Genomic DNA, 20,003 nt, shown 5'->3' with positions numbered 1-20,003 from the left:
AGCAAGACTCCATCTCAAGTAAAAAAAAAAAAAGAAAAATTTTTTAAAATTAGCTGGATGTGGTGGCAGTCCCAGCTACTCCAGAGGCTGAGGCAGGAGGGCCCCTTGAGCCCAGGACTTCTAGGTTACAGTAAGCTATGATTCCACCACTGCACTCCAGCCTGGGCAACAGAGTGAGACCTTATCTTTAAAAAAAAAAAGAAAAAAACTAACAATATCAATAACTGCTAAAAATGTAAGAACGTAAAGAAGCAGGAACTCTCATGTTCTATTGGTGTCAATGTAAAAGAGCACAACCCATTAGAAGAGTACTAATGGTAATATCTAGTGAGGTTAAAAATGAGTATGCCCAGTCATTTCACTTATAGGTATCATTTCACTCATAGGTATGTGCCCTAGATAAATTCTCAAATGTGTGCACAAGGAACCATAGACAGTCCTCTGAAATGCCAGAAACAACTTAAATGAAAAACAAAAAGAAAAAAGCTAAATTGTGGCATAGTCATAAAATGAAATATAACAGAAAATTGTAACCAAATGACAATAGGAAAATAGATAATGATGTATTCATCAACAAAATATTAAACATTGGTTAACACAAATAACTAGTATTACACTTATTGACATGGATAAATCTCAAAAGCAATGTTAAACCAAAAAAAAAGATTATGAGACATCTAATGTCATTTCAATGACAAAATACATTATAGAAATGTATATTTCTATAATGCTTTAAAACATGCAAAAACAATGATATATACTGTTTAAAAAGTATGTTTAATAAAAAGTATACAACTATAGATAGAAATAGTATGGTATATACATGAAATTTAGATAATGGTTAACACTGAAAAAAGAAGGCAGAGAAAGTAATGGAAAGAGGCAATATAAAGAGGGCTTCAACTGTATCTGTAAGGTTTTGTTTCTATATATATGTATGTTTTATATATACATATATGTCATATATATATTCAAAGACAGAGTCTCAGTCTGTCACTCAGGCTGCAGCACAATGACGTGATCATAGCTTACTGTAACCTCAAACTCCTGGGCTCCTGCAATACTCCTGCCTCAGCCTACCAAAGCACTGGGATTACAGGCATCATGAGCCACTGTGCCCAGCCTAAACATTATGTTTTGATCCAGACAAAAAGCAAGAAATAAAGTAACCCCCCCAAAAAAAAAAGACTGAAAAGTATATCCTTATGTAACAAGCCAAAGGAGAAAAGGAAGAAGACAGAAATAGAAGCAAGAGTTTAAAACAGGCACTATTCTAGGCACTGGCGATATAAGCAGTAAACAAAACTAATTCCTTGCCCTTGTGATGAAACATTCCAGTGCAGCAGAAAGACAATGCACAAGTAAATTTATGTCAAATGACAATAAGTGCTATAAAAAAAAAAAAAAGAGTAAGAAAAAACATGGAGGTAGGAAAACAAAACTTATTTTATACAGGCTGATATTTAAAGTCATGAGACCGGACAACATACGGAGTAAGGGTAGATGAGAAGTTTGAAAATTGAGCCCTAGATAATCCAAAATTTAGAAGTCAGGGAAATGAGAAGAGATCTGTGAATAAGCAGAAAGAGAACTACAAACAGTGGTGACCTGAAAGTCAACTGATCAAAGCATTTCAAGAAGGAAAGAATGGTGAACTATGCAATATGATGCTGATAGGTTGAGTAAGATAACTTGAGAATTGACTAATGTAAAGATATTGGTGGCCTTGAACTAGCTATTTCAGTGTAACAATAGTGGCAGAAGTCTACTCTGAGTGAGCTTACGAAATAATGGGAACAGATGAATTACAATCTGCAAGTACAGATAACTCAACAAGTTTTGCTACAGAGTTACCAGAGAAACTGAATAGCTAGAAGGACATAGCTCCAAGGGGATACAGAATAAAGAAATTTTTTCTCCTGAAGATGGAAACAATTACAGCATATTTGTATGCTCCTGGGGATGATCCAGTAAAAGACAAACTGATGATGCAGGATGGAAGGAGAACAATTGCTGGAATAATTAGTGGAACATAAAAGGTGTAAGGAGATGGGATCCAGTACACAACTGGAGAGTAGAGATAGGTCTTAGGAGTGCAGACTATTCATTTATTAGTAACAGAAGAGAAGGTATGCAAAGACTCAAAGAAACAAATTCCCTCCCTTCAAAAATTTCAACATAATAGCGTGGAAAGACAAGTAATAACTACAAAAATATGAAATCGCTTGGAAAAAAAACATTGCTAGAGGGCCACACAAGAGTCACTAACTACATGTGGGAAGGGACAATTGAAGGAAAAGAGAAAAGAGAGGAGATACTCATGCATGAATTCAAAAAGCAAATATGACCAAACAAAACATGTGCCAAGAAAAGGAGCACAAAATAGCACAACAGAAGATGAAGATGAAGATAGAACGTTAAGAACAAAATAGAAGGCCTTGGACATTACCTGCAATTATGAGAAGTTTGTTAGAAGGAATAAAATGAGAGAATACAATCCATTTATACTCTAATTACTGCTTAGTACCTGCTCAGTAATGTATTTTCATAGAATAGCACTTAAATCTATCATGTAATAACAGTACTGTCTGGCTGGGCACAGTGGTTCATGCCCATAATTCCAGCACTTTGGGAGATCATGGCAGGAGGATCACTTGACTCCAGGATCCAGGAATTCGAGACCAGGCTGGGTGGCATGATGAAACCCCGTCTCTACAAAAATCAGCCAGGTGTGGTGGTGCGTGCCTGTAGTCCCAGCTACTCAGGAGGCTGAAGTGGGAGGATCACTTGAGCCTGGGAGGTGGAGGTTACAGTGACCTGAGATCACACCACTGCACTGCATCCTGAGATGGAGTGAGCCACCATCTCAAAAAATAAAATAAGGCATAGAAATTATTTAAAATGTTACCATTGGTTAATGCAGGGTAGAATAATTATGGAGAATTCTCTTTTTTTGAGATAGGGTCTCACTCTGTTGCCCACACTGGAGTGTACCAGTGTGATCATGGCTCACTACAACCTCAAACTCCTGTGCTCAAGCCATCCTCCTACCTCAGCCTTCCAAGTAGCTGGGACCACACCAGCTTGGTGGTGCACACCACCAAGTCCAGCTAATTTTTTAATTTTTTGTAGAGGTAGGGTCTTGTTTTGTTACCCAGGCTGGCCTCAAACTCATGATCTCAAACGATCCTCCTGCCTTGACTTAAGATGCTGGGATTACAGGCATGAACCAGAGCGCCCAGCCAGGAATTCTTAAATTTTCTTTTTATCTAAAGTTCCTTCCCTATGATGACCACATAATACTTCTTTATTGTTATTTAACACTTATCTTCTTGTAATTACTAAAAAATAAATAAAACAAAAGTTAAATCTCTCCTTCCTTAAATAAGCTTGCTGAATACCATCCATAATCATTTCTGTACATATATATGAATACGTTAAAAACTATAATTTAAGTAAACATATAACAGTAATGTTTTTTCCTTTTAAAAATGGAATTATACATTTTGTTTTGCCAGTAGTTTTCATTCAACAATAAATCAGAGGAGATCTATTTCAATATATAAAATCACCTATCCTTTTTTATAGCTATGTATTATTTTCATTGTAAAACTGTATCATAATTTAATCTTTATTCAACCAATGGAAAATAAAGTTGTACCAACTTTTTGCTACTACAAAAAATGCTACAAAGCAAGCTTTATTCATGGCCTTATCCAATAACTGTAAACATATAAAAACAGTAATAGCTAACATTTGAGTGCTTACTATGTTAAGCACAAGCTTCCACATAAAATATACAATATCAGCATATGCATTTGTAGTATTTGTATTATTTGCACCTCTGTAACCTGTCCACATTCATTTTCTCTGAAAATCAACTGCTTTAAAACCGGCCAAAAAAAAAATTTTTTTAAGAGATGGAGGGATCTCATTTTGTTGCCCAGGCTAGTCTTAAATTCCTGGGCTCAAGCCATCCTCCCACCTGAGCCTCCCAAGTAGCTGGGATTACGGGCATGTGCCACTGTGCCCAGCTTCAGAATACAATTTTAATCTAAGAAATTTCTGGCAAAATATCCCCATGAGTTCTGTGGAAATGCCTGGCATGTAAGCACTCATACATTCATACATTCTACAAATGTTATTTGAGAACCTAAAATGTACTGGACCTTGAGTGAATAAAACAGACATGATCTCCATACTCATGGGCATTTAGCCTAGCAAACATTTAAAGTGAATTAAGTGGAAAGCAAAAAGAAAAGTGAAGAGGGGAACACATCAGCTACAGAAAGACTAGTACCATTTGTGTCAACACACAATTATAACTGATTCTTAAACCAGTCTGCCACATCCTATGGATTTAAACTACTGCTTTACTTTTATCATTTTCATGCTCAAGAACCCACAGATTTTCTTAGTATTTACCACGTATATACTTCACCCATTTACTACATTAGCCATTTCAAACCTTCACACTCAAGGCTTCCCCTATGCATCCCACTATTTCCCCTAGTTTCCCAGAGGACCACCTAAGTACATTTCAATGACTACTTTACAAATAAGAGGGGAAAGTCACCCTTTCAAGTTTTCACTGCCTGCATCCACACTCATTACAACTTCCTTCACTTTAAGTGAAGACATTTTCTCGTCTCTCTAAAATGAGTCTCTCTGGGTATGTTCTTAAGATTAATCCTGTCACCTCACAACTATCTAAGAATCTATTACTATTACTAGTAATCTATTACTGTCTGTATCTTCAACTTCTCTACTGATTCTTTTTTTCTCAAGCAAGACATGCTCACCTCTTACTCATCTTAAAAAAAAAACTCTCTTGCTACAATGTACTGTTTTTATCCTAAAATCTCTTCTCATCCCTTCCCCTTTAAAACCAAACAATGTGTACCTCACCATTCAAAATTTCTCACTCTTGGCCGGGCGTGGTGCCTCAAGCCTGTAATCCCAGCACTTTGGGAGGCTGAGACAGGCGGATCACTTGAGGTCAGGAGTTCAAAACCAGCCTGGCCAAGATGATGAAACCCCCTCTCTACTAAAAACACAAAAATTAGCTGGGCATGGTGGCGCATGCCTGTAATCCCGGCTGCTTGGGAGGCTGAGACGTGAGAATTGCTTGAACTCGGGAGGTGGAAGTTGCAGTGAGCCGAGATCACGCCACTGCACTCCAGCCTGGGTGACAGAGAAAGACTCCATCTCAATCAATCAATTTCTCACTCTCCACTACAATCTGGTTTCTGCCTCCATACCATTCCTTTGAAACTGCTTTCACCAGTAATAATTTATTGAGTCTCCAAAAGAGACTCAGTCCTAGTACTACTTGACCTCTCAGTTTTATCTATCATCACTCCTTGCTTCAAGCATTCTCCTCCACTGGTTCATTAAAAAAAAAAAAAAAAAAGCCACTATCACCTGCTTCCCAACTGCTCCTTTTCAATTTCAATTGTTTACAGGTTACTCTTATTCTGTGTCCTTATGAAGATCTTTAGCCTTAGAGACATTAGTTAACTTGCTAAAGGTCACATAACCAGTAGATAGCAAACTAGAAACACAAATGACAAAACAAAAAGTCATACTTTACATATCCCTATTCTAGCACCTATTATATTTAATGCATTTCAGTTTCAGTATCTGCTCCCTGACTCTCCTATAGCAGATCATAAGCTTAAAAGCAAAAGAGCTTTTACCATCATTCAGTTCTTTTAAAAACAGGGCGTTTTTGTTTGTTTTTTGTTTTTTTTTTTTTTGCGACAGAGTCTGGTTCTGTGGCCCAGGCTAGAGTGCAGTGGGCACGATCTCGACTTACTGCAACCTCTGCCTCCCGGATTCAGGCAATTCTCCTGCCTCAGCCTCCCCAGTATCTGAGATTATAGGCATCCGCCACCACACCCAGCTAATTTTTGTATTTTAGTAGAGACAGGGTTTCACCATGTTGACCAGGTAGGTCTTCAACTCCTGCCAGCCTCAGCCCCCCAAAGTGCTGGGATTACAGGCGTGAGCCACTGCGCCCAGCCAGAAAAACAGAGAGCTTTTTTTGTTTTGTTTTTGTTTTTTTGAGACAGAGGCAGATTACAGGTGTGAGCTACTGCACCTGGCCAACAGAGAGCTTTTTAACACTAAATCTTATTTTCCTAAAACACACAGACACACACACACACACAATTTCAGTTAGAAACAATATATACTCTTTCTATTCTTACTAGCCCATCAGCCCACATTAAAGAAATCAGTCAGGCCCAGTGCAGTGGCTCATGCCAGTACTCCCAGCACTTTGGGAGGCCAAGGTGGACTGATTGAGCTCAGGAGTTTGAGACTAGCCTGGGCAACAGAGCGAAACCCAACTCTACAAAAACGTACAAAAATTAGCTGGGCATGATGGTGTGCACCTGTAGTCCCAGCTACTTAGGAGGCCAAGGTGGGGAGGATGGCTTGAACCTGGGAGGCGCAGGCTGCAGTGAGTTGAGATCATGCCACTGCACTCCAGCCTGGGTTACAGAGCCAGACTGTCTCAAACACAAAACAAAACAAAATAAGGAAATCAGTCTAAGGAACAGTAAGAGACAAAAGATATGTTTATTAAAGTTATACTAGTATTCATAAGACTTAACATATTTCAATCTTAAAAGCGCTTACTTTGTTAAATGAGTTTGCACCTCGTGAAGTAACACCTAGGTTACCTTTACAAGTGGGAGTGCAAAAAAAAAGAGATTTAGATTCATTTGTTCATTTGTATCAGACTAAGGAATTGTTGTCAATCTCATGGAATTTATACACATGGAAGTCATAATGATTTCTTTCGTAGCTGTGAGATTTTGTGATCATTTTAGCAATATTTGTGTGTCTGTGTGTATGTGAAATGAAACACACACAAATGAAATTACTGGCTCACGTATTGAAGCATTACTGTTCCAGGAGTTTTCATTGTAAATATCAACAAATAAACCTGTTCTTCCCATCCAATACAAAAAAAAAAAAGTTCTCTTCTTTTCTGGTATATAGTTTTCTTCTGATACCTCAGATTTGTATAAGGCTTCTCTGCTCAGTATACGTGCTGCCAAAGTGAGCAAAAGCCTTCTGCTCAGAAGTGAGCCACTTCACTAGCAAACTATTCAGGAAGCCAACAAATGTTAGTGTTCTCAATGCAACTGTTCCACTCACTTGAATTGTGATCCTCCTCCTGTTCAACAGCATACAATAGTAAACAACATAATATTCAGAAATAGCCTGTACTTATTCAGCATACACCCACCCATTATTTTCTATAATATATGGAAATTTTATTTATTTATGTATTTATGTTTGAGACAGTCTTGCTCTGTTGCCCAGGCTGGAATACAGTGGCACGATCTCAGCTCACTGCAACCTCTGCCTCCCAAGTTCAAGCGATTCCCCTGCCTCTGCCTCCCAAGTAGTTGGGATTACAAGCGCCTGCCACTACAACTGGCTAATTTTTTTCTTTTTAGTAGAGACAGGGTTTCACCATGTTGGATAGGGTGGTCTTGAACTCCTGACCTCAGATGATTCACCCACCTCCGCCTCCCAAAGTGCTGGGATTACAGGCGTGAGCCCCCACTCCCAGCCTGAAAATTTATTAAGATAATCATCTCCTCACTTGTAAGTCTGACCAAAATTTAAATTAGAAGGACTTGCCCTTCAGAAGTTTATATGCCTTTTTGACCGGGCGTGGTAGCTCACGCCTGTAATCCCAGCACTTTGAGAGGCACAGGCGGGCAGATCTCTTGAGGTCAGGAGTTCGAGACCAGCTTGGGCAACTTGGTGAGACACCGCCCCCTACCTCCATTTTTTTTTTTTTTTTTTTTTTTGAGACGGAGTCTCACTCTGTCGCCCAGGCTGGAGTGCAGTGGCGCAATCTCGGCTCACTGCAAGCTCCGCCTCCCAGGTTCACGCCATTCTCCTGCCTCAGCCTCTCTGAGTAGCTGGGACTACAGGCACCCGCCACCACGGCCGGCTAATTTTTTGTATTTTTAGTAGAGACGGGGTTTCACCGTGGTCTCGATCTCCTGACCTCGTGATCCGCCTGCCTCGGCCTCCCAAAAATTAGCCGGACATGGTGGGGCAGGTTGTGATGGTGCCTCTGTACTCCAGCCTGGGCGATGAATTGAAATCCTGTCTCAAAATTTTTTTTAATCGTTAAAAAAAAAAAAAAGAAGTTTACATACCTTTTCATTTGTTCTTTCCTCCTCCATAGAAATACAGGTCTTTTTATAAGCAGGTTAAACATGGAAAGTGCTCTGCACTTGTTTTAGTCAATCCAAAATACCTAACGTTAAGTGTTCTTCATTGTTAAAATTTACTATTCAGAATGTTCCACGGCCAGGCCAGGTGCAGTGGCTCACCTGTGCCTGTAATCCCAGCACTACGGGAGGCCAAGGAGGGCAGATCATCTGAGGTCAGGAGTTCGAGACCAGCCTAGACAACATGGCGAAACCTCATCCCTACAAAAACTTAGCTGGGCATGATGGCACGTGCCTGTAGACCCAGCTACCGGAGAGCCTGAGGTGGAAGGATCACCTAAGCCTGGGAGGTCGAGGCTGCAGTGGGCCGTGATGGCACCACTGCACTCCAGCCTGGGTTACAAAGTGAGACCCTATCTCAAAAATAAAAATAAAAATAAAAAATAAATAGAATACACCACTACTAATCCTGCCCAACTAGAATTTCCACTCAACACCAATAAAAATTTGAATATCAATTCCCAACCTGAAGTCCCTTAACCCTTCCAGAAGGGAAGGGAATCAATACTTCGTAAGCATTTAATACAGATCCCTATAAAAGCATAATAGGTGTCCTGGAAATATGCCCAACATTTCAAAACCCGGAATACAAATTACACATATGCTGAAGTAAAATTCCGCAGGCTATTAATAAATGCAGACTGGTAAATCTTTCAAGGTATTATTTCACCATAATATTCCTCTAAATGGGTCCTCCTCTGGTACTTATTCAAAAGATATATAATATGATGCTATATACTGTAATGGATCATGTACAAAATCCTACTGAAATACAATGGAAGGAGGAATTAGTTCTGCCTAGAAAGACTTCACAGAGGGAATATCTCAGCAGAATCTGGAAGGATAATTCAGCTCTGTGGGCTGCAGATGCATCTAAGTGTGTTCCTGGTTACAAAAATTCATAGAATTGAATTTGGATAAGTCTTTAAAGATCACCTAGTCCTGAGGTTTTCCACCTTTATTTTAAACTAATAACATATTTTCTTCAAAAGTCTAATTGAAACTCCAGTATATAAAACAGGTAATACGGAAGAACTGCTCTTTTGAAAGGGGAGGGTTATTGAAAAACACTGCTGTTCTAACCAACCCCCTTCGTTTTTAAAATAAGCTGAGACACTAAGAAGGACAATGACTTGGCAAAAGCCATATAAAGACAAAAACGCAACAATTTTCAAAGAACAACTCTTAAGCATTATCTCCTCTTTGAAGTCTTTCCTTTCTCCCCCGGTGGAATTTATCAACGTATTTCATTCCTCAATATATCTAGGACATACCTCCATTATGGCTTCTATAAAACTCTAATGCCCTAATTTTATTTATTTGTTTTTTGAGACTGTCTCACTGCCACCCAGGCTGGAGTGCAGTGGCACGATCATGGCTCACTGCAGCCTCAACCTCCCAGGCTAAGGAATCTTCCTACCTCAGCTTCCCAAGTAGCTGGGACTACAGGCACACACCATCACACCCGGCTAATTTTTTTTGTGTAGAGACAGGGTCTCACTATGTTGCCCAGGCTGGTCTCGAACTCCTGCGCTCAAGTGATCCTCCCAACTCGGCCCCCAAGTGCTGGGATTACAGGCATGAGCCACCACAACAGCCTTTATTTTTTTTTTTTATGTGTCTGTGTCCCTCTCTAATATTGTAAGCTCCCTGAAGGAAGGTACTGGCTCAATCATTTTTGTATATTCACCCAGACTAACATGTTATTTATTACATTATATTTGACCAAGTTTCAGAAAATATTTAATCTAGCTTGGTGCCTAGCACACAGTAGGACTTAACAGGTATTTATCAAACAAATTTACCAAAAATGAGGTCAGTAAATGAAATAACACATCTAAAACAGTTACAACAGTAGCTGAAACATAGTGTAGACTCCATAAACATTAGTTATTATATAACTTTATATAGGCAAGAAAAAACCCTGAAACCATTATTGAACATTTGATCTGGAAGGCAAAAACTAAGCACCTTTTATCAAGTTTTCAACTTGCTCATTTATACATTGCCAATACAGGTTGAGTATCCTTTATCCGAAACACTCGGGACCAAAAGTATTTCAAATTTTGGATTTTTTTGGATTTTGGAATATTTGCGTATACATAGTGAGGTTATCTTGGGGATGGGACGCAGTATAAATACAAAATTCATTTATGTTTCATATATACCTTATACACATAACCTGAAGATAATTTTATACAATGTTTTTAATAATTTTGTGCATGAAACAAAGTTTGTGTACATGAACCAACCATCAAAAAGCAAAGGTGTCAGCTGTGGAATTTTTCACTTGTGGTGTCATGTTGGCGCTCATAAAGTTTTGGATTTCCGAGCATTTTGGATTTTTGGATTAGGGATACTCAACCTGTACAACCACATCTTTGATGAGAAAGAAAGTTTAGCTCACTTATAAAGATCTCTTGACTCTGGCAGCCTGGAGAAAATATATCTAAACTTGAAGTGAAAGGAGAAATTAGGCTGGTCCTGACTTGGAGCTAAGTGTCATCTGTCAAAGACGTGTGGTGGGAAGTGGAAAAGACTATCTATAAAGTTCTTTCTTGCGCTAATGCTGTAGGGGCTTATAACAAATTTAGAACTAGAATCCTTCAGCTTTCAATTCACCTGAGCAAGAACTTTGTAAAAAATCAGCAAATGGGCTGGGCGCGGTGGCTCATGCCCGTAACCCCAGCACTTTGGGAGAAGTGGCGGGCGGATCATGAGGTCAAGAGATAGAAACCATCCTGGCCAATATGGTGAAACCCCGTCTCTACTAAAAATACAAAAAATTAGCCGGGCGTGGTGGCGAGCACCTGTAGTCCCAGCTACTGGGGAGGCTGAGGCAGGAGAATCGCTTGAACCCAGGAGGCGGAGGTTGCAGTGATCGCACTCTAGCCTGGTGACAGAGCAAGACTCCGTCTCAAAAAAAAAAAAAAAAAAAAAATCAGCAAATGATACACTGAATTTGGTGTCAGATAGTAGGGGTCATCATACCAGCTCTGCTATTTAGCTGTGTGATTCTGAGCAAGAAGCAAACTCTTTGGGTCTCAATTTCCTCAACCTGTTCAACGAAGTTATTGGACAATATGAACTCTATTTAAAATACATCAAAGTCCAGGCCGGGCACAGTGGCTCACGCCTGTAATCCCAGTACTTTGGGAGGCCAAGGCAGGAGGATTCCCTAAGCCCGGGAGTTTGAAATTAGCCTGGGCAACATCGCAAGACCCAGACTCTTATTAAAACACAAGCACGCACACACACAAGATACATCATAGTCTTGATACTCCATGAAATAAGCTACCTCTGAGGGAAATAATTCAGGTGGGGACTGAATCACCAATTATTAGAAATGTTTAGAGGACTCCTGCACAAACCAAAAGTAGAGAATTTCAAGATTAGAAGAAACTCACCCAACTGAGACCCAAGTCCTCTCTAACATATTCCTGGAAGAGGTCGCCCAACCATTTTGGTAACGGAGAACTACCCACGGAAACAAGCCACTTCAACTTAGACCAAGTATGATGCAAAGTTACTTTACTGAAGCCACACCATCCTCTGGTAACTTTCGTCCACTAGTTTCACCTACCACTTAAGGGTCCCTCAAATATTTTGGATAGTGATAATACGCCCCTTAAATACCCTGTCCTCCAAAATTAAAGTATCCAACTCCGTCAACCTTTCCTGGTAACATAATACCAAGACTCCCTCACCATTCAGGCTGCGTTCCTCAAAGAAACTTCCATTCTTGCTTTAGCGACTGTATTCAAATGACTCGAAAAGCTTCTCCCATTCTGACATCTTAGAACCCAAGATCTCCCACTTGCCCAGCTGACACCACAGGGAAGCCTCTAATCACGCTTGCCACCTCCACCCAAGGAAGCATTTGGGGTGGAAAGTGTGCCCTGTTGCTCCACTGGGAGACATGGAGACAAGAAGTGACGGCGGCACCGACAGAGAAACCGGCACACTGTTCGCCTCCCCATTGCAAGCCTCCTCCCTCACCGGTATTGCTTGGGGTCGCTGGGAGACTTGACGATCTCAGGGTCCCCGGCATTACTGAGAGACCCCCTCCGTCCCTCTTCCTCAGATTCATCCGCTCCTAGACGGGCAACCCGGCTGTTCTCGCCCAGATCCTGTCCATTGGGCTGCAGGTCAGGGCAGCTGCAGGTAGACTTCGCCTTGTTCCTTCCAGGCATGGCCAGAATAGGAAAGGGTCCGGCAGCAGCAAAGTCTTCGCACCGACCCCGCGCTTCGATTCCCCAGAGCGCCGCGAGCTCCCGCCCGGCCTCACACAACTTCCTCCGGGTGGCACAGACTGCAGCAACAGTGACTCTTCTCAGCATTCACCACCAAACTGGAGCGATGGACATCCCGCTTCCCGGGACCCACCTCCTCCGCGTTCCAGAGGCGGTGGCGGCCGGCGCTGGTGCTGCCGCAGCCGCGGGGAACAGGCCTGAACCCCTCCCCCAACCCAGTCTCCCTCACGCCGACTTCCCTCATCCCTCCGCCCTCCCGGCCGCCGATGACGCTACTGATTTCAGCCAATTATGAGGCAAGAAAGTAGTCACGCTCACGTAAGCAACCAATCAGAACAGGAAAGGAGAGGAACCAACGTGACCCGGACTGATTCTCGGAACAGCCAGCGAACATTTCGAAACCCAAAGTGGGCGGGGCAAGGGAGAAGAGGCGGAGAGAGTGGCGCGGAGGACGACGGGAAAAGGGCATCCGGCGCGTTTATGACGTACGCGGGGAGTGTTTTGTGGCAACCACTAAGTAGTGCTCCGCGTGTCATAGAAAAATATTCCCCTAATAAGAAAACTGAGAAACGAGTGCAGAGAATTAATTTCAAAGTTTTAAATTTTCCCATTCGTGTCATAGTTTGGGTACCCTACCCTTCAGACCCGGGGCGAGCCTTCGGTTGTGACTCAGCACGTAAAAAACCAGAACGCCGGAAGTCTTTTCTTACACCCGCCGGATGATCGCTGCTCCCAAGCGCCGCAAATACTAATTGGCTCTTCGCTATCCTACAGTCGGCCCGACAGTGGTGGGGTTTCATCCTCAAGGCGTAAGAAAGTGCTAAAAAGACCAGTCTGGATGTGCTCACTATTCTGTGCGAAAACATTTTTTAGCTCCTCCAGCCTGTTAAATTCGGCCAATTTTTATCGAGTAGCTACAGCGTCTGCTGCCTTCAAGTCTCCTTTCCCAGTTTTTCCCGCTAGCAGTGGTCTTTGGTGAGCAGTGTAAAGTGTGACGGAAATACGAACATAAATGAAAGCTAAAAAGCAGCCGAAATTAGTAAGATGCACTATACTGACACCGTGGGGTAAGAGATCCTAGCTCATACATATGAATGAGCGGAGAAAGACGTGAAGCAGGGAGATGTGTTGATAGTTACTGTATCTTCGAGGTTTTCGAGGCCTCTTCTGAGTTCCAAATGCAAGCAATACAACCATGAACAAAACAAAACTTACCTTAGGCTGGGCGTGATAGCTCACACCTGTAATCCTAGTACTTTGGGAGGCCAAAGCGGGAGGTTTGCTTGAGCCTGGGAATTTGGTACCAGCCTGGGCAACATAGTGAGACCCCCGTCTCTACAAAATTCTTTTTTTAATTCGCCAGGCTTGGTGATGCGTGCATGTGGTCCCAGCTACTCAGGAGGCTGAGGCAGGAGGAATGCTTGAGTCCAGGAGGTCGAGGCTGCAGTGAGCCGTGATTGCAACACTGCACTCCAGCCTGGTTGACACAGAGCCTGTCTAAACAACAACAAAAATTTAAAGCCTTGCCTTGGAGGAGCTTGCATTCTAATGGGAAGGAACAGTAACATATGTCAACTAAAGTAAATCAGGCTTTTAAATAATTCAAGTTAGCTTTCTTCAGAAGTCTTACTGAGGACTGCCACCTGGGAGAGTCAGAGTTTTTTTTAGACTGCTCCAAAGCAGTGTTTCAGCCCGCAGCTTCTACACAGGTGGTGGCCGCTCTGCATGTGCCTGGAAGTTAAATCAAATATGCTCAGAAAGGCTGGGCCTGTAATCCCAGTGATTAAGGAGGCTGAGGCAGAAGGATTGCTTGAGGCCAGGCATTTACAACCAGCCTGTGTAACATATCAAGACTCTGTCTCCACACACACATGAAAAAGCAAGGCGTGGTAGAACATCCCTGTAGTCCTAGCTACGGGAGAGGCAGAGGTAAAAGGATTGCTGGAACTCCTGAGTTTGAGGTTACAGTGAGCTATGATTGTGCCTCTGCACGCTAGCCTGGTGACAGAGCAAGACCTTGTCTCTAATAAAAAAGAAAAAAATGTACCCAGCAGTTACACTAGAGCAAAATCTCATGAAGGTTTAGGTGGGAGAATACACATGTTTATAGATCATGGAGGCATAGTCATTAATCCTGTCAGAAATGTACAGGAAGAGGCAAGGTCAAGGATCATTGGATTTATCTTTTCTAAAAATGCAGTGATTCAGGCAAGAGACATGGGAACTTGTGCTGTATCCTGCTTATCTTCAGGGTATTCTGGAGGGCTGTGCGCAGTCACTGAGGCTGTGAAATTCTGCTGGCAAGAGAGTTTGTGAAATTCTGCTGGTAAACAGAATGAGCAGACATGGCTTCCTATGTTTGCTACTTTGTCTCACATATACAAAAAACAATGAATGCAATGAAGACAAATTGTATGGGATCGGAAGATAAGGAGTTAGGGAGGAAGGGTACAATGATTCAGGTAGAAAATGATGGAACCTAAACTGGAGCATTAGATGAGGTAAATTGAAAAATATTGTTCAAATATCCCAGTTTGTTTCCATACATCTTTTCAAGAACTTACCACTTTTTAAACTAAGCAACTCCACTAGACTTCCTTTCTTCAGAGCAGTGGGTTGTTGTTGGTTTTATTTGTTTGTTTGTTTAGAAATGAGTTTTCACTATGTCTATCCAGGTTGGTCTCAAACTCCTGGCCTTAAGCCATCATCCCACCTCAGCCTCCCAAATCACTGGGATTACTATAGGCATAAACTAGTGCACCTAGCTCACAGCAGTGGTTTTTAATTAAATTTTTCTAACTAGATACAAAGATGGGCTGGATCCAATGGCATGTGTCTGTAGTCCCAGCACATTGGGAGGCCGAGGAAGGTTGATCACTTGAGCCCAGGATTTTGAGACCAGTGAATATAGAGAAAACCTGTCTCCACAAAAAATACAAAGAATTAGCTGGGTGTAGTGGTGCATGCTTGTAGTCCCAGCTACTTGAAAGGCTGAGGTGGGAGGATCACCTGAGCCTAGGAGGTCAAGGCTGCAGCAAGCCATGATCATGCCACTGCACTCCAGCCTGGGTGACAGAGTGAGACCCTGTCTCCAAAAAAAAAAAAAAAAAGAGACAAAAATTGCATCCTGAGTGTGAGCTGCTTTAAAAAGAAGTCTCTAGCGGAGGTTGCAGTGAGCCAAGATTGCACCACTGCACTCCAGCCTGGGCGACAGAGCGAGACTCTGTCTCAAAAAAAAAAGTCTGTGTGGTGGCGGGCACCTGTAATCCCAGCTACTCAGGAGGCTGAGCCAGCGAATTGCTTGAACCCAGGAGGCGGAGGTTGCAGTGAGCCGAAATTGTGCCACTGCACTCCAGGCTGGGCGACAGAGTGAGACTCCGTCCCCAAAAAATAAATAAAAATAAAAGTCTCTGAATCTTAAAGGTTACCAGACTGTAGAAATATGGTAACACGCACAGGAAAAATACCTCTGATGCTGAGCCCAATACAGTTCTAACTCCATAGCACATGTGAGGCAGTCCATTCTTCATTCAACCAACAAATTGAGCTCGTGATACGTGCCAGAAACTGGGAATACAGTGATGAACAAGAAATTTCCCTGTTCTCTTGGAACATAAAAGAGAGCGAGTGGGAGAGACAGACATTAAACAAACACACAAATTTTAAATTTATAATTGTGAGTAGTTCTGGAAAGATACATACAAAGGGACCTAGACTGGTCAGAGAGTTTCTCTAAAGAAGGGAAATAGGCCAGCTGTGGTGGCTCACCTGTGTAATCCCAGCACTTGGGGAGGCAGAGGCGGGCAGATCACGAGGTCAGGAGTTCGAGACCTGGCCAACATGTTGAAAACCTGTCTCTGCTAAAAATAAAAAAATAAAAAAAAATTAGCTGAGCATGGTGGCATGCATCTGTAATCCCAGCTACTCGGGAGACTGAGGCAGGAGAATCACTTAAACCCGAGAGGCAGAGGTTATAGTGAGCCAAGATGGTGCCACTGCACTCCAGCCTGGGTAACAGCGAGACTCCAACTCAAAAAAAAAAAAAAATGGTAAATAAGGGAAATGTAAATTAACATTTGAAAAATGTATAGGAATTGGGTGTAGGAATATACATACTTGTTCAAAAGCCCTAAGAAAGCAAGTCAGTATGGCTAAATTGTAGTGTACTAATCTGGAAGCAAAGAGGAAAGGAGTCCATGGTTGAGATCATACAGAACCTTCCTATGAGTAAGAGGTCATTGCCTTATCTATTTTATATATCACTGGATCCCCAGCTTCTAGAATGATTTCTGGCACACTGTGGTACTCAGTAAATAATGGTTGAACAAAAGGAAAGAGAGGGTATGATCACAAGTGTTTTCCAAGTAGACCACTCTGGCTCATGTATGAAAAATATTGGATGGTGGGGGCAAAGGCAAGACTGGAAGAAAAGAGAGCAGTTAGAAGGCTGCTGAAGTAATATGGGCAATAGAAGATGATACCTTGGATTTGAGGAGTGATAGTGGCGATGGAAAGATGTAGATAAATAATATGTATTCAGGAAGTAGAATTGCCCAGTTTTAGGTAGTGATTGATTTGATGTGGGAGAATAAGGAGAGAAGTGTTAGGTATAACTTCCTGCTGTCTGGTTTTCTGCATGGATCGATGATGGTGCCAGTAACTCAGTAAACAGGAAATTCTGAAAAAGGAGCAGTTTTGATAGGAGAAGAGTATACTAGCTCAGTTTTGGACATGTTAAGTTTGAGTTACTTGTGAGACACACAGATGAAGATCAGGTCTGAAGCTCAGAAAAGAGACCTAAATTGGAGATAAAAATTTGAGGTTTGTTGGTTTCTAGGTGGTAACCAAAGCTTATTGAATGAGATCACCTCCACTGAGATTGTGAAGTCAAAAAAGGGCCCAAGGAGAAAGCCTTGAGGAACTTACAGAAGAGGACGAACTCACAAAAGAGACTGAGAAGGAACTACCAGGGTGTTAAGAAGAAAACCTGTGTGATCACAGGAAAAATACCTCTGATGCTGAGCCCAATACAATTCTGACCCACAGCACATGTTAGAAGTGTCAGATCAGAGGCTCGGTGCAGTGGCTTATGCCTGTAATCCCAGCACTTTGGGAGGCCAAGGCGGGAGGATCAGTTGAGGCCAGGAGTTCAAGACCAGCCTGGCCAACAGGGCGAAACCCTGTCTCTACTAAAAATACAAAAATTAGCCAGCTGTGATGGTAACGCCTGTAATCCCAGCTACTTGGGTGACGCATGCCTGTAATCCCAGCTACTTGGGAGGCTGAGGCAGGAGAATTGAACTCTGCCTCAAAGAAAAAGAAGCTTCAGATTAGATATATAAAATATAAGATTTGGCAAGGGATCTCAGAAGTATTTTAGTCTGGTGTCTTCAGATATAAAGATAAATACCTATTCAAGTGAAACTCAAAAATGACCAATAGGCATAGCCAGGACTTCCAAACCAGAAGTATTGTTTTCCTATTTAAAATAATTTGGAAAGTTACCATCTCTCATTTGTATTATAAAGAGTATTCCTCAGAGGAAACAGGTAAATTAAACTATTACTTTTTTTGCTTGTTTGTTTTTATGTTTTGTTTTTTTCCTTTTTGAAAACAGGGTCTAGCTCTCTCACCCAAGCTGGAATTCAGTGGCATGATCTCGGCTCAGTGCAACCTCTGCCTCCTAGGCTCAAGTGATTCTCCTGCCTCAGCCTCCCGAGTAGCTGGAACCACAATCACAGGCATGCACCACCATGCCCAGCTAATTTTTTGTACTTTTTGTAGAGGCAGGGCTTCTCCATGTTGTGCAGGCTGGTCTTGAACTCCAGGGCTCAAGTGATCTGCCCGCCTCGGCCTCCCAAAATCCTGGGATTACAGGCATGAGCCACTGTACCCAGTGAAAGTATAACTATTATATAGGAAACTGAGGGCCGAGGTTGCAATGAACCGAGATTGTGCTACTTCACTCCAGCCTGGGCAACAGAGTGAGACTCTTGTCTCCAAAAAAAAAAGGAAACTGAGGCATCAGAAAGTTAAAAAGAACTTGAGATCCCCAATAAAGTTAAAGAGTACAAGATTATAATTTTTAACCTCATTTACCGAGACCTTCTCTTTTCTTTTTTGAGATAGGGTCTTTCTGTGTCACCCAGCCTAGAGTGCAGTGGTGCATTCATAGCTCACTACAATCTCAACCTCCTAGACTCAAGCAATCCTCCCACCTCAGCCTCCCAAGTAACTGGGACTACAGGCATGCACCACTATGCCTGGCTAATTTATTTTTAAGAGATGGGGGTCTCACTATGTTGCCCAGGCTGGTCTTGAATTCCTGGCCTCAAGCAATCCTCCCACCTTGGCCTCTCAAAGTGCTGGGATTACAGGTGTGCACCACTGGGCTCAACCCAGACTTTTTCTTTAAGTTTATTTTTAATTTTTTAATATTTCTTCGGTTTCAGACCCTGACAGACTTTCTTAGAGTACAGTATTTAAAGGCTTTTTTACATTTCCACTTCGTCATCAGCCACCCTAAACTCCTTTCCATTTTTACCTCAAGGATTTCCCTCCCATCAGATTTGGTGAGCCTTGTCTCCCTATTCTGGTGAAAGTTTAGAAATCATGAAAATTAAAAACAGCTCATTTCTGTGTTCAATCCCCTAGTCAATGCAAAAGGGTCAGATCTGAGCCTTACTTTTTTTTTTTTTTTTAGATGGAGTCTCACTCTGTTGCCCAGGCTGGAGTGCAATGGCGTGATCTCGGCTCACTGCAACCTCTGCCTCCCAGTTTCAAGCAATTCTCCTGCCTCAGCCTCCCAAGTAGCTGGGATTACAGACATGCACCACCACACCTGGCTAATTTTTTGTATTTTTAGTAGAGACGGGGTTTTGCCATGTTGGCCAGGCTGGTCTCGAACTGCTGACCTCAGGTTATCCACCTGCCTCGGCCTCCCAAAGTGCTAGGATTACAGGCGTGAGTCACCGTGCCCAGCCTCAGCCTTACTTTTAAAAATTAAAAGATAAATTATTCTTAATTATCCATCTTTATAATTGAAAGTCAGGATAAGGCAGAAATGTGGAATGTTGATTCTACATTGAGTAGATTGGAATAGTATGAGCCCATTAACATCTCAAACCCAAAATTATCTCCCCCTTGCTTTAATGTCTAAAGTTCCTCCATTAGTGATTTATGTCCCTTTTTATAACTCTTGTTAAATGCCAATAACACCCTCGAAAGGATTGAAAAACTAACCCATTTTGTGAATGGATATGTTTTATTTCCTCTAGTTTGAAGCACACTCTAGGCAACTTCAGATCACTATGAATCTGGGGTAGGTGAAGAGATTGCTAAATCTAGGGGGAAAGACACAGAAAGAAGAGGTAGGTAACAAGAGAAATATTACCCACTTCAACATTTTGTCCAGGGCCCACGTGCTAAGAAATTATACCTTTGGAGCTCTGGTTATTAATTGTCCCACCCACTGATTGCTATC

At 42.0% G+C, this 20,003-nt stretch overlaps 1 protein-coding gene across 2 annotated transcripts in view; it reads right to left on the bottom strand.

Moving 5' to 3' along the window:
* The window catches only part of NRDC (nardilysin convertase), a 94,557-nt gene extending 78,011 nt beyond the window's left edge, over positions 1 to 16,546 (bottom strand). For both annotated transcript variants that reach the window (XM_055254758.2, XM_055254760.2), the window contains exon 1: positions 12,267 to 16,546. In XM_055254758.2, coding sequence (XP_055110733.1) covers positions 12,267 to 12,607 — 341 coding nt within the window. In that variant the 5' untranslated portion in view covers positions 12,608 to 16,546. The remainder of the gene's footprint in view (positions 1 to 12,266) is intronic.
* Between the last annotated feature and the right edge of the window lie 3,457 nt (positions 16,547 to 20,003).

Source organism: Symphalangus syndactylus, chromosome 12 (assembly GCF_028878055.3).
Source record: "Symphalangus syndactylus isolate Jambi chromosome 12, NHGRI_mSymSyn1-v2.1_pri, whole genome shotgun sequence".
NCBI lineage: Eukaryota > Metazoa > Chordata > Mammalia > Primates > Hylobatidae > Symphalangus > Symphalangus syndactylus.
This window is presented reverse-complemented; position numbering and strand designations above follow the sequence as displayed.